Below are 15,575 nucleotides of genomic sequence, written 5' to 3' on the forward strand. Positions count from 1 at the left end.
CGAAGTGATTCAGCCCTGCATGTCCCTGGGTTTTAGCTGTGCAGCTAGAACCCAGGAAAGCCATTGGACTCCTGACTTCCTGCTCCCTCCCTCCCCACCCCTTCACCACCCCCAACCCACAGCCACTGCTCACCTGTCGCCACCGTCACACAGATGCTACATCACCGCTGCTGCTTTGCCACTATGACCAGGAAACACAGCCATTTCCCCTTTACAGATGCCATAGTTTGTGGCCATAGATGTACTAACCACAGTCCCCATGGTATCTTGAAATCGGCCCCCAGTTTTCAGGAGGAGGAGATGTTTCAAGGTCATGGAAGTGGTGCAGTGGGCAGCAATGGCGGCAGCAATGCAGTGATGATGGCAGGGGAGCAGGGAGAGTGGGGAAAGGTAGGTGAGTCCAATGAACTCACAACTGGCCTTTCCCTGGCTTTCGTGGGAATGCGGGAGGGACGGCCCAGTGCTGTTTTGGTACTGACCTGCTTCGGCTTCGGGACACCTCGGGCCAACCTGGGACCAACTCAGAACCGAGGCTAGGTGAGCCGAATCAGCCCGCCTTGCCTCAACTTCAGGGATTCGTCCTGAGGCACTGCACAGCCCTACAATTCAATTTGGCCTGAAACCACAACCTGACCTTGTTCCTCAAAAATTTCAGCACTGAAAAAGCCTGATTCCTGCCCCCCCCCCCCATTTTCAAAGTACAAAGCTATATCTACTCCATTTAGGCTGTGATTTTCTACAAGAAGCAGGTCCCTTACTTCTGAGTAGACATGCACAGAAGTGCACTGTTAGAGTTGGACTTTGGAGAATGATGGTTTAGTAAGAGTCACTGAATTGCTGTATCTAACCAGCACTTTAAGTGATGTTTTATTTAGCGCAGGGAAAATGCAGCATTCAATTGGGAAAGGGGAGAGGTTTTAATAGTTAAAAGGACATTGGAAATGTTTATTATTTTGTTTGATGCTACTATAACAAAGACAAATGTGCCCAGCTGCTATATATAGGGATTTTGGTTAGTTTTGGCATTTATGCCAGAGTCCCACCTAAAGGTTATGTAGCATAAAAGCACAAAAGAAAACACTGCTCAGAGGGTGCTCAGATTTCAATTCTACAATGAAACCAAAAGTGGATGTAGCAAATTAACAGTGGATTAACAGCTGCATGTAGAAAACTCTTTCTCAGTTCCATTCCCTGTGATCTACATTGCTTAATTTAAGATGCTTTATGCATTTCTCTGTCCTAAGTATTTCCAGTAATTTTGCCTGCTTTGAAACAGTATACAAGCAAGGCCAGCTACTGGTGGAGCCTGGGCCAAAGCCACGCCTCTCTGAGGGATGCCAACCAATAGAGTAAAAGGAATTTATAGAGGGGGCAGCTGTAGGAGCAGCAATTCCTCATGGGTTACTCCAGGGTGTGAGGTGGGGAAGAGGCTACCAACACGTGTCCTTCCTCAGATGCATGTGTTGTTCCAAGCTGGGGGAAATGCTCTGGAGAAGAGATTGTTACTCAGTCTGTTGTTCCTTTGCTTTCTCCACAGGGGCTCGGGTGTGTCCAGGGGAGCAGCTGGCGAGGATTGAACTCTTCATCTTCTTAACCAGCCTGCTGAGGGCGTTCAGGTTTCAGCTGCCAGAAGGAGTTAAAAAACTAAATTCAGATGCTATACTAGGACTCACAGCCCTTCCCTATCCTTATAAAATCTGTGCTGTTCCTCGCTGTAGCTCGTCATAAACATATATATGTATTTAGTATAGCTTTCCAATTACTGCAAATTTCTCCCTCCTTACTTTTCTGCTAAGAAACCCCCACCCTGACTTTTCTGTTCATGCTCACCTGCTGATTTCTTTCTGTTGAGAGAGATCTTTGCTTCTCGTTGCTATTAATAAGAGTACAAGGGAGGGGGGGTTCACGGACACTTTAATAAATGCTGGGGTGGGGAGTAGCAGGGCAAGTAGCACACACATACACTTGGGATCTTAGATGCTTGGGAGTGCAAAGGTCTAAATAGGCATAATATAGTACATAGGAATAAGGAATGCACATCAGGTGAGATCTAAGCACATAAACGGCAAGAAATACATGCAATAGAGATAATAAGTTGATATCAATGAGAAGAGTTGCTTTGTTATTAAGCCCCATGTACGATTAATCACTCTCTTAACTTGGCATCAATGCCAAGTTCAGTTATACTTTAATTGTTCTTCTGCCCAGGGGTGGGTGTCCAGACTGCTCAAAGGGTTTTCTGTTCAGGAAGCTTTTGCAGGCTAGTCTGCTTTTCTTAGGATATGTGCAATATACTGATAAAATAGTCTCCTTGTAAGCAACCTGTGAGTCTGATGACTTTGTCTTCTTGGCCACCCTGAAACAGCCAGAAGCTGATGGCTGGAGCTAGTCGGACTGGAACAATTGGCTCAGCGAGCAGGGTAGGGTCAAAGCTAAGGTGATTCCAGTATGTTCAGATTCAGAGGGAAGGAGGGAGCAGGGGCAGCTGAGATGTGTAACCGGCACCCAGGATGGCCACACAGTGTGATGTGGAGCCTGGCCACTCAACATCTTGCTATTCTCTGTGGGCCTGTAGTCTGGCCAGAGGTAAAACAGGAGTGCATGCCTGCTAGCCTATTGACTGCAATAGAATCACTGCAGCTTAGCAAACTGTCAGCGAGAGAGAAGCAGGGTGCTGGCCCTTTAGCCTGGCTGTTGCTGACAGCATTGAATGATTGAACTAGTGGGTCGCCTGCAGTACATTTGCAAACCTGCGGGTTGAGCACCCAGGAGGCAGCCATCCACATTGTTCTGAGAAAATGGCTATTTCTAGCTGCCATAGTTTACAACACTAAATCTACAGCAGTTCAGAGAGGAGGCCGTGCGGCTCACCATCGTGCGCAGAGGCCTCAGATAAGTCCTGCAGACGGCCGAGCAGGCAGGGGGCAGCGGCTGGCCATTGGACCAAATCAGCCCAAAGTGGTTCAGCTGCTTCAGTCCAAGGTAGCTCAACCTGGTCCCAAACCAGATTTGGGCCGAGGTAGGCCGAATCGGCCCACTTCAATTCAGATTCAGGCTCAGCCCTAATTCTTATGGACTGTCTCACATATGCATGTTCAACACCAGATAGCTACAGTATTAAGTGATGACTTGCATACATGAATGAGGCCCTCACAGATCATATGCTACAGAAAGAATCATCACACACATATCATCATGCACAAACACACTTTTTACTGGGTTCCATTCACACAATCACCTCCAAGTCAAGGGATGGAGCCATTTCAAGGGAACCCAGTTTGAGAATCACCGATTTATTAGAGTGCATTAAATGTCACCGAGGCAAAGAGTACCTTGAAGCCCTTTAGGCAGCTCCATCGATTTTATGATCTGCTCACTCACATCGGATGCACTTAAGCCTTGCAGCCTCTTCTCCCAGAAAAGCTGAAAGATTGAAGGGCCTGATTAATATATACATATATTTTAAAAAACAGGAACATTTTGAATGCCAAAGCATTTCAGAAAGAAGACCAGAGATTCATTATATTAAGCATAATTTTTGTTAATTTTTGTGAACCGCCCAGAGAGCTCTGGCTATTGGGTGGTATAGAAATGTAATAAATAAATAAATAAAATAGGGTAGAAAGAACTAGAGTGCAAAGAGAGAATGGAGAAGCTACAAGACAAATTAAGCAAAGAACAAGATTTTAGAGTCCTAACCGGGGGGTGGGGGGAGAGAATCTACACTACTGCTTTTAAAGCGCTTTACAGCACTTTGAAAATGTTTTGAAAACTGTATATGCAGTGTGTCCTGGGCCCCAACAGTTGTCAAAACTGTTATAAAGTGCTTTAAAGCAGTAGTGTAGATCCCCTCCAGAGAAACTCTGCAGGACAGCCTCGCTACTAATGAGGCATAGCAGCACAAAGCAGAAGAATTAGCAGTCAAACTGATTCACAGGACCCAGAAGAAGTGCCCTAGGCACTCAAAAGTGTGCAGCCTGATTACATCTCCTGGCTGGGATCCAGCCAGATTGAATCTATGGGACGATCTGACAGAAGAGGAAGATTTTGCCATAAGTGAGAGTGAAGAAGAGGCTGAAGCTGTGGCACAGGCTAGACCCCTTCTAGAGAAAAGAGCTCACCAGAGGACAGTCCCAGGGCAAAATGTGCATGTGATTGACACGTTGCAAACTATGAAAGACTTCACCAGCCAGGAGAGAATTGCCTTGCAGCAGCAGTACCAACAGAAACGAAGTAAAGCGATACTGGTTTGGTCAGTCAGGATTTGGGACACAGGTGGAGATTCTGTGAAGCTAACTGGGGATGAAATGGTAAAGCTCAGTGGAGTCACCACACAGCCAGCACTGAGTCAGATACTTTGCATGGCTCCCACAGTTGCAGGAATACAAAGCCTCACAGACTGGATCATCCTAGTCATGCGACAAACATGGCCATATTCAACTGAAGTAGATGGACTGGTGGCAAATGTTCCATTCATGGGCAAAGTCCTTGAGTGGGTGATTGCAGGCCAGATCCAGAAACTCTTGGATAAGACTGATTATTTGGATCCATTTCAGTCACGTTTCAGGCCTGGTTTTGGAACAGAAGCAGCCTTGGTCGCCCTGTATGATGACCTATGTCGGGAGAAGAACAAGGGAGTGTGACTCTGTTGATTCTCCTTGATCTCTCAGCGGCTTTTGATACCATCAACCATGGTATCCTTCTTGGAATGACTGGCTGCGTTGGGAGTGGGAGGTACTGCATTGCAGTGGTTCCACTCCTACTTTGCTGGTCGGCTCCAGAAGGTGGTGCTTGGGGAGCATTGCTCAGCCCCGTGGATTCTCTAGTATTGGGTTCCTCAGGGGTCAGTCTTGTCTCAAGTTTTTGAGTGCGCTGTCACCAATATGTTGATGACATACAACTCTCTTTCTCCTTATCTTCATCAGGTGAGGCTATGGATGTGCTGAACCAATGCATGACCATGACAATGGACTGGATGAGAGCTAATAAAATGAAACTCAATCCAGACAAGTCTTAGATGTTGTTAATGAGTGGTTCTTTTGACCGGATAGTGGGTGTTCAACATGTTCTGGATGGGGTTGCACTCCCACCGAAGGAGCAGGTCAGTAGCTTGGGGGTTCTCCTAGAATCTTCTCTGTCCCTTGAGGCTCAGGTGGCCTCAGTGGCATGGAGTGCGTTCTACCGACTTTGGTTGGTGACCCAGATATGCCCCTATCTGGACAGGGATAGCCTAGCTTCAGTTGTCCATGCTCTAGTAACCTCCAAATTAGATTACTGCAATGTGCTCAATTGGGGGCAGCCTTTGAAGATGTTTCATAAGCTGCAGCTCGTGCAAAATACAGCAGCCAGATTGATAACCGGAACAAGAAGGTTTGAACATATATGGCTGATTCTGGCCTGCCTATAGTGGCTGCTTATACATTTTTGAGCCCAATTCAAGGTGCTGGTTTTAATCTATAAAGCCTTACATGGCTTGGGACCACAATACCTAACAGAACACCTCTCCCAACATGAATCTCCCACTCACTGCGATCTACATTTAAGGTCCTCCTCCAAATACCTACTCTGAGGGAAGCTCAGAGGATGGCAACAAGGGAGAGGGCCTTTTCAGTGGTGGCCCCCCAATTATGGAATGATCTCCCAGATGAGGCTCGCCTGGCACCAACATTGTTATTGCTTTGGTGCCAGGTTAAGACCTTTCTCTTCTCCCAGGCAGTTGTTTGTTTCTAACTGACCCCAAAATAGCTGTTTTTACAAGGATACTGTTGTTTGTATGCTTTTTAAGTTTTTCAACTTTGTATATTTGTTTATAATGTTTATTGTTTTTAACTTTTGTAAACTGCCCAGAGAGCTTCGACTGTGGGGCGGTATATAAATGAAATAAATAAATAAATAAATGCTGCAACTCAAACCTGGCATGCCCTGGGCAAAGCCCAAGCCCAGCTGAGAGAGTTAGGAATGCTAGCTGCTTGCTATGGAAATGCTTTCATGGGGCCAGATCAGGAGCGTTTCACTGCAGGCATGCAATTGAAACTGCTCCGAAATGCTTTTGGGGATGACAGTCTGGGACGAAGGAGTCATGCTCAGCCAACTGGGACAGCTAGATGACAGCAATCCCACAGATGGTGAGAAATCCTGTCGAGCCATTGGAGAAAACTATGAAAATGTTAAGGCACAGGGGGCTCTAGAAGTCCCCCCGACAGCAGATGTGGAGAGATCTCCTGAGTGCAAGAGTGTCCAGAGAAGAGATGGACAAACAGCCTAATGCTGTTCTTCTGGAAAAGTGGAAGAAACTCCAAAAGATCAAGCGGTTCACCCCACACTCACACAAACCCACTCCTTTTGCCCCTCCCTTATAAGAGGATGAGCCAGATCAAGGCAAAGAGAAAGAGAAAGCCAAGACCCAAGAGAAGGCAGAACCAGTGGCGGCACTCTAAAAAAATTCAAGGGGGGGCACAGCAGAGGCAAAGTATATTTCTAGGTGGGGGGGTTGATGCAACTTCCGGTGGCTGAGTAACATCTGGAGTCCCGAGCTCCCGGTTGTTGAAGCGTTTATAAGAAAATATCTCACTTCTGAGAGCAATTAAGAGTGAGTAAATTTTGACAGAGTGAAGCGAAAGCCTCTGGCACTGAAAGCGAAAGGAGCTGGAGTTTTAAGAGGGAGATAAGGGAAGAATAAATCTGTTTTGTTACAGGTCTGAAACTGCTGTTTGGTGTGTGGCCGAAAGCTGATGTCTGAATCTAAATCTTCCTCTAAAGCTCAGAAAGTATATAAACAACTTGAGCTGCCACGCTGGGGTAGACATCCCTCAAATAGGAATTTGGCATGTTTAGAAAGGATCGGAGATAAGGAGCAAGATAAGAGTGACATGGAAGAGGAAGAGGACGCTCCTATGGCTACTGGGAATCAGAAAAGAGTCAAGGCAGCTCCTGTTGCTAAGAAGCCAGATATGACTCCAGAACAGATGCTGGGGAGTGTCAGAGAGCTGATAAGGGATAAGCTACAAACATTCCGTAAGGAAGAAGAAGCAGCTAGAGGAAAACTGATGCAAAGAGTGGAAGAGAAGATGAGAGAAGCTATTAAAGAGGTTAAGAAAGACACACAAGTTTTGCAGACAAAAGTGGCAGAAATACAAACGAAGTCTTTGATTCAAGATCAGAAGCTGGAAGAACATGGGGTCAGATTTGAACAATGGGAGCAAAGAATAATTTTTTTACAGGATCGGGACTGCCATTGGAACCTTCGCATCAGACGGGTCCCTGAGGTTTCAGGTGAGAACCCTAAAGTTCTGAGAGGCATGGTCCTGGAATGGTTGGGGACTGTGACCAAAGAGCTGGGATGGGAAGAAGCTGATTTGGAACATGTCTACAGAATGGGCCCCAGAAGGAGTATGTACCCAAGAGACATTATCGTAAGATTTGCAAGCTCTTTCAAAAAAGACCAACTGATGACAGCAATAAGGTTGGTTCCTGGGATGCTGATGTTCAAATCAAATTCAATTCAAGTTTTCAACGATTTTTGCCCAGAAACCATTAGTTGGAGGAGGAGTGTGAAACCATGCACTGTGATTTTGAAGAGAGCTAGAATAAGCTACAGCTGGGGTACCCAGTATTGTTGAAGTTTGTATATGGGGGATGCAATCACAGAATAACATCGGCTTCACAAGGATGCGCATTGTTGCGGGAGTTGGGGCTGATCCAAGGTGACAAGAAGATGGAAAACAAGGAGGCAGAATCTGAAACAGAAGAAGGAGCAGTTGGAGGTGTCACTGTAGGGAATGCAGAGAAGTGAGAAGAGAGAAGAAGATTGACCAGGAGAGGGGACTGGAGGTTGCCAGATACCGGGAGTCATCATCCCCCCCTCAAGGGTAGAATTGCCATGCGGGAGGTTGGACACCTCCAGAGAAGAAAAGGGGGAAGGGCTTAAATGTGGGGAGGGGTGGGGGTGGGTGGGAGAAGAGGGAGGAATGTATTATTAGGGGTGTGCACGGACCCCCCGCTCCACTTCTCTTCCAGATCCACATTTTGCAGATCGGGCCGCTTCGCTCTGCCCCCGCTCCGCCTATGTTCGCTCCGCTCCACTGCAGAGCTCCGGATCCGGATCGGAGCTCCGTTTTTCCCCCCATAGGGTTGCATTGAAAGCTAAAAAAGTATAAAACTTTTTTTCTGTTAAAGTTAGAAACCTCAAGTTTGGCACCATGACACCTCATGGACGTATACACATGCACGCCAAGTTTCAAGGGAATCCCATCATCTCCTGATTTTCGGGGAATTTTTGAAAATCGGGCACCCCATTCACACCCCTTTTGATAGCTCCATCAATTTGCATGTTAGAAACCTCAAACTTGGCACCATGAAAGCTTATCCATGTGTCCACATGGACACCAAGACTCAAGGCAATCCCATTATCCTCTGATTTTTGGCAGGGTTTAAATCACCCCAAATTGTCCCATTCTACAACTACGTCAATTTGCATGTTAGAAACCTCAAACTCAGCACCATGATAGCTTATCCATGTGTCCACATGGACGCCAAGTTTCAAGGCAATCCCCTAATTCCCTAATTTTGGGGGAATTTATGAAAATCGGACACCCCATTCACTCCCCTTTCGATAGCTCTGTCAATTTGCATGTTAGAAACCTCAAACTCAGCACCATGAAAGCTAATCCATGTGTCCACATGGACACCGAGACTCAAGGCAATCCCGTCATCCCCTGATTTTTGGCAGGGCTTAAACCTTTTAACTCACCCCAAATCAAGTCCCATTCTACAACTACGTCAATTTGCAAGTCATAAACCTATCCTTTGGTCCCATGACAGCTTACCCATGTGTCCACATGGACGCCAAGTTTCAAGCCAATCCCATCATCCCCTGATGTTAGGGGAAGTTTTGAAAATCCGACACTCCAGTATGTCAGGGATTTAAAGTTGCAATGCAGACAGCTCAATGGGGCCAGTTCCAAGGAAATCCCAACATGCCATGAGATAACCCTAAATCTTCTTCCACACTTGAAAAATGGATTTTTGAACTTGATAAAGTCTAAGTGAGCGCAGGAAGGACTTCTCCCCTGAGTCAAAGCAAGACACATACACCATCCCTGCAAGGCGGGAAGGGGAGAAGGGAGGGAAGGCAGGCAGGCAGGCAGGCAGGCAGGCAGCATGCATTGTAGTGGCGCAAGGATGGCTTGAGCACTAACGCATAGCAAACCAACCCGTAAGTGGGCGCAAGGAGGAAGTGAGGCAAAGATGGCTGGTTGTTTCTTTCTAAGCCAGCAGTTACGCATTGAGGGGCACAGAGGAGGACGACTGGGAGCAAGTGTGCCGGAGGGTGCTGGGCACGAACGGCAAAGCCCATCTCCCAGGCACCAGGCAGGCAGAGCAGGCGAGGAGTCAGTCCTGGCAGATGCACCACCACAGCAGCACCCCGGGGGAGGCGGGCAGACAGGCAGGCAGGCAGGCTGCGGGCATTTCTGGGGGCACAAGGAAGTGAGGCAAGGATGGCTGGTTTCTAAGCCAGCACTGCAGTTAGTCATGCATTGCAAACGCAAACCATCCCAGCGAGTCGGTCACCGAGGAGGAGGACAGGCTAGCAGAGGGGCAGGCAGAGAGACATGTCATAGATCTAGTATTGGGGAGGAGTCAGTCCCGGCAGATGCCCCACCACAGTAGCACCCTGGGTGGGCGTTGGAAAATGCCATCTTGTGGTTCCATACCTCCCCCACCCCATGTCCTGCAGGGTTGCCTGCCTAACTCTCGTGGGGATGGGAGATGGAGAGCTTAGAGTGGCAGTGCCAGCAGCAGCAGCAGCAGCAGCTGCCTTCGGCTTTCCCCTGGAACCAGTCGCCTTGCCCGCCTTTTTCCCCAGCAAGATCGACTGGTGCTGCCTGTGAAGATGCATCTTCATGCTGCTGGTTCCATAATGCCCTGTAGATGAACCCCTGCTTAGGGTGAGTTTGCAGTGGCAACAGACAGCAAAGTGGGGATCCACTCCCACCTCAAAGTGGTCCCACACTATACTTGTCTTTCACTTCCGTGGTGACACCAATTGCCCGCCTGAGCTCTCTGGTGTTGCCACAGAAACAGGAGTTGCAGCGGAAGAGGTGTGGGATGAGACTGGAGAGAGAGCCTCGGCCTGCTGCTGCTCCTCCTCAGCACCCAACCCCGCCGCCTCCTCCTCCTGCCCCTCCACTGTGCTGAGAAGAACCTCGTCTAGGAGGTCTGGAGACAGGTCCAGCAGCGGGCTCGTGGGCTCACACGATAATGAAGGAGTTGGGGATACTCCTCCTCCTCCTCTAATGGCACTGCTGCCACCTGCCTCTTGCAAAGGGGCACTTTTCCCATTCCCACCCTCAAAAGGAGAATGCCGGGCACAAGTTGCCGAAGAAAGTGGCTCTGCCTGCTACTTCTCCAGCTTCTGTTGCGGAGCAGCCAGCCAAGGAGTTGCCCGTTTGATTTTCACAGCAGGAGAGGCAGCCTGCTTACTGGTGCCAGCCTGAGCCTTGCCTTGATGACCACTGCTTTCAGCACGCCTCGCCACAGACATGCGCCTGCTCCCTCTTTTCATGATGATATTATACTAATACTAATAATAATATGTATAAGAATATACTAATACTAATAATAATATGTGTAAGAATATACTAATACTAATAATAATATGTATAAGAATATAATAATACTAATAATAATATATATAAGAATATAATAATATGTATAAGAATATTACTATATGTAGGGAAATGGGACAAGAAGTGTGTGTATGCTTTGCCCAAACAGGATTTGTAATGCTCAATCTGTGGCTGTTGCACTTCACAAACAGTGCACACAGCACACTCACACAATAACACAGTCACACACACAGTCCAAGTAACAGAGAGAAGAAATAGAGAATAATTTTTTGGGGTTTTTTTTTTTTTGTATTTTTTTTGTATATAGAAGGAAGATGAAACACAGTCAGGCTTTAAGAGGGGGGGGGACAAACAAACAAACAAACACTCCAAAATTTAAAAATAAAGTTTATATTAAATCAAAGTAAAGGAAAAACACAGAGCAAACTAAGCAAAAAGTCAGAAAGAAGCAAACAAACACACACACACACGCCAAGCTAAATCCTAATCTATCTCCAAACACAGCAGCAGCAACTAACTAAAGTAGCTCCTCTCTCCACAAATGCCAAAACCCACAAGATGCTACGAGCTCAAAGCTCTGAGGGTGCCTCTGCCTTAGTCCCCCCCTCGAACGCTGGGATTGGAGGATGCTTCATGAGGTGATCAATTCTCATCAGGATTGGGAGTTGAATGTGCCTGTCATCGCTTAAAAACCCCCCAAAAAAACGCCATTTTGCTCGCTGTCCCTATTTGTTTACCCGATTTTAAAAATATATAGCACGCAAACCGCACCACGCAGAGAGCTGAGAGTAGGCTCAAAATGACCCCCATCCACGACTCTCTAAGCACAAGAATTTTCAGAAAGATAGCATCAAAAACAACACAGTTATCCCCCTTTCTTTTCCGCAATGCAATCCTATGGGCAAAATGTTTCAAGATGGCGATCGGAGTGGACCGCAGAAACCGGAGCGCTCTGAAAATGGCCGCTTCTCTTCGCCTTGCTTTTAGGGGTCCGCGGTCCGCTTCTACTCCGCCTCTGGGCAAGGCGGAGCAGGCCAATTCGCTCCTGCTTCTACGCTTCTAATCGGAGCGGAGCACATGCCTAGTATGTATATGTATGTTGTTGTTGTTTCATTAGAGGACCATTTGAAAGAAAAGACAATAATTATATGGAGAATCGAATGAGAATTACTACATTAAACGTCAAAGGGTTAGGAACAGTGTTAAAAAGACAGAGAATAGAAGCTTTACTGAACAGAGATAAAGCGGATATTATATTCTTACAAGAAACGCTTCAAGTTAAAGAAGAAGTTAACGAACTTAAATTGAGGTGGGCAACCACGTATGAAAAAGCATATGGATCGTCAAAGTCTAGGGGTGTAGCGGTTATAATCTTGAAGAAATGTGGTTTTAATGTGTTACAAGTAAAGAAGGATACAAGGGGGAAATTTAAAATAATTCAGGGAGAAGTGGGACGAGAAAAGTACACATTGGTGAATATATACTTGCGCTGTCCCACCTTTGGGGGGCACCAGGTTGGGGAAGGGCTGCTCTAAACAAAAAAAGAAGTAGGTGGCTCTAAGTTGTTCATCATCAGTTTTCCACAACCCCACAGTCACCTCTGCATATCCTATTCTCCATCCTGTCCTCATGGTTTATCTGCTTTGGCAGAATGAGAATTTCACTGGTACTTTCTGCCTCCTTAGGGAGGATGTGGCATTAAGGCTGGGGAGCCTTAACTCCCAATTTCCCCGCTTTTTGGTGCTTGGTGGAAAAGTGTACAGCCTTAACGTTGTTTTATAAACCGTAGGTTTTTTGTTCATTGAATTTCATGGCTTTTTGTAAAGGATAACGAGAGCCCTTCCCTCTTTTAAATGCAGTCACTTTAGTATAGCTCCTGCAGCTTTCACTGTTGTGATGAAGAGGGAACGTCAGCAGGTTGTCCATATATACAAATGACAGCTGCTGAAATTCCCTTTTCTATGCAACTGTTAAAGATACAGGAGCCCTGTGCTCCTTTTCATATGGTCACAGGGGCAGGGGGCTGGTGACTCCGATGTCAGTGGGGCTATGAATCCATGGGTACATAAATCCTACAATCCTATGCAAGGTTAGACATAAAATCCTACAATTCTATTCATATACCCACGGATTCATAGACCCACTGACATCAGAGTCACCAGCCCCCCCTTGTGACCATATGCAAAGGAGTACAGGGCTCCTGTATCTCTAAAGTTGTATAGAAAAGGGAATTTCAGCAAGTGTCATTTGAATGCATGTAGCACCTGGTGAAATTTTGTCTTCATCATAACAGTTAAAGCTGCAGAAGCCCTGCCCTCTTTTGTATCTGGCCACTCTACTATAGGAGGTGTAGCTTTAACTGTTGTGATGAAGAGAGAATTTCACCCACTTCAATTGATACCTGCTGTAATTCCCTTTTCTACATTATTGTTAAAGATACAGGAGCCCTGTTCTCCTTTTCATATGGTCACCCTATAGGTGAGGTCTATTGCCTTCAACCCTAGCGTGGAGGCATCTGGTTGTCCACTATGGTGGACTTGAGGGAACTCTGCTCTAATCCACCACAGCTCTTCTTATGTTCTTACACCCAGGGGAAAAGAATCCCAGTAATTCCTTGATTCCACTGAATATATGAACTGGCCCTGCAGGAGACGCATTGCTGGGGTGCTAAGACTCCATTAGGTCAGGCCTGCAGGACAGAAGAGAAGCATTCAGAAATGACTCCCTAGAGTGAACATATGAAAAGGAGGACAGGGCTCCTGTATCTTTAAAGTTGTATAGAAAAGGGAATTTTCAGCACGTGTCATTTGAATGCATGTAGCACCTGGTGAAATTTTGCTTTCATCATAACAGTTAAAGCTGCAGGAGTCCTGCCCTCTTGACCAGATACAAAACAGAGGAGGGCACCTGCAGCTTTAAGTATTGCGATGAAGAGGGAATTTCACCAGATGCTGTATGCATACAAATGACACCTGCTGAAAATCGCCTTTCTCTACAACTGTTAAAGATTCAGGAACCCTACTCCCTGGTTCTTTGTAGGCTAAAAGCAAGGACAGTGGCCTTCTCTTCGTTGGCAAGTGCAGACAGGTGGGGCCATCTGAATGGGTTGGCAAGTCACCCTGCACCTTGATGAATTGGAGAATCCCATTCTGAGCTGTTTGACTAGCAATAAACCACAGACCACCAGGTGGCACTCAAAAATATGAAATGTAGCTGGGTTGCAATCTCTATCTCTCTACTCCCTCCCTCTCTGTTGAAACTCTTTATAGCATGTTCTCAAGATAACTATTATAATACTTGGCAAGTGTTCAAAAGCGGTGCTCAAACATTCTCTCAGTAATCCATACGATAGAACTGTAAAGTAGGCCAGGTTTTTTTATTCCCCATATTGGCTGGGCCATGCCCTTTCCAAGGCCCGGGGAGAAAGTAGGTACTGCCTTAGCTCCATTCTAGGGCAATGCAAAAGGGAGCCAGGGTCTGTCTTGCTCCAGACTTTTCTCAACTAGTATTTATAGAGGAACTGAGCTCCTGAGTGCTTGAGCAGATGAGCTCTTGCAAAGCTCATCTTAATTGCCAACTGCCCTCGTTTGAGAAACCTGCCTGGAGAAATATTCTGCAGTACTTTTAGTAGACTTCACTGGAGCCATAAATTATCACGAGGGACAGAAAAGCACTAGAAAGGTTGATAGGAATGTGAGTTTGGTTATCAGTATCCCAAAGAGGAAAAAATAGGAAGGTCTTGGACAACCTTTCCTCTCGTTGCAGCTAAACCTAACTGTTTCTCTGCCTATTTTCCACTGCGGAGGGTATTGCTCCGCTCCAGCCAGAATGCTTCAGGTGGAATGTTAGTCTAGCCAGGGTTGGAGAGAAAAATCTTCTCCCATATAAGGGTTGGAGAGAAAAATCTTCTCCCATGTAAGGCATCAAAGGGAACCTTGAAGTGCTTGAAAGCCTAGAGGCGAATGAAAAGTGCCTAGGAAAGAGTTTGCAGTGATTGGCTTAGCTCTCCTGTCACCACCACACCTGAATGCACGTGAACATGCCTAGAGATCAGGTTGTTGCAGAGATGTGCCTCACCTCCACCTTCGAAGCCCCCCAAGGCCTCGCTGTCAAGACACACTGGCTGGAATGCATGCAGGGGCAACTCCTCACCCTCTCTTCATGCTCTACTTGGCCTCCTCCCCTTGCTCTCTCCTTCTCTAGCTATCCTTCTTCCTCCTGCAACTTTAGGTCATTCAATGGTTCTGCACTCCAAGACAGCCCTTTCTGCTTTTCCCCAGTTAGCTGCAAGCATAGTTGAAGCTAAATTCCAGGCCTGCCGACAAATGAGTGCTGACAATTGTGACTGCCCTGACTGAGCTCCTGTTGCAGCCAGGAGAGATGGGGATGCATTGATTAGCCCTGCCAGCTCACTCCAATCATCCACAGTGTAGGGGATTTTTCAGGGAAACTTTATTTTTAAGAGGTACAGAACATAGGCCCCCTGGAAGTGTGGGTTCCTGCAGTACCTTGTATCATACTCCTTAAATTCCCCACTATAGTATATGAAAGGAAGAATTGGACACCCAGAATGATTAATTTCTACTCACACTCATAAATTCAATGAAACTATTACAGCTTTAAAACATTGATTAAAACAATGTAAGAAAGTTAAACAGACACAGGAACCTCCATTCAGCAAAGAAAACTTAAAACTTACTTACAAACTCTAGAAGACAAGGTTTCGCTGGACAAACACCACCCCCCGCTCCCCAGGATACAACACTGCTGCTTGACTTCTCTCCCTTCTCAGGAAAGACCATGGTCTGAAGCCTAATTGTCAGACCCAGACCCATACTGAAATCAGTTGAGGCCTTGGTGGTAAAAGAGAAGAAAGAAAAGTGGCTTCTTCCTGTGTGTTTCTTCCTAAATACTCAATTTTACATCACCAACTCCTCCTACTGACAT

General features: G+C 46.5%; 1 protein-coding gene and 1 long non-coding RNA gene across 2 annotated transcripts in view; one reads left to right on the forward strand and one right to left on the reverse strand.

Annotated features, from left to right (window-relative positions):
* The window catches only part of LOC134402403 (cytochrome P450 2C8-like), a 50,006-nt gene extending 48,278 nt beyond the window's left edge, over positions 1 to 1,728 (forward strand). Inside the window, exon 9 of the mRNA XM_063131832.1 lies at positions 1,538 to 1,728. Within this exon, the coding sequence (XP_062987902.1) occupies positions 1,538 to 1,728 (191 nt within the window). The remainder of the gene's footprint in view (positions 1 to 1,537) is intronic.
* Positions 894 to 15,370, reverse strand: LOC134402418 (uncharacterized). Its single transcript, XR_010025709.1, has 3 exons — positions 15,332 to 15,370; positions 3,333 to 3,423; positions 894 to 1,623 (listed from the first exon to the last, which is right to left on the reverse strand). It is a non-coding gene; the product is annotated as an uncharacterized LOC134402418 (long non-coding RNA).
* Positions 15,371 to 15,575: the final 205 nt, after the last annotated feature.

This window comes from Elgaria multicarinata, chromosome 8, assembly GCF_023053635.1.
Source record: "Elgaria multicarinata webbii isolate HBS135686 ecotype San Diego chromosome 8, rElgMul1.1.pri, whole genome shotgun sequence".
In the NCBI taxonomy this organism is placed as follows: domain Eukaryota; kingdom Metazoa; phylum Chordata; class Lepidosauria; order Squamata; family Anguidae; genus Elgaria; species Elgaria multicarinata.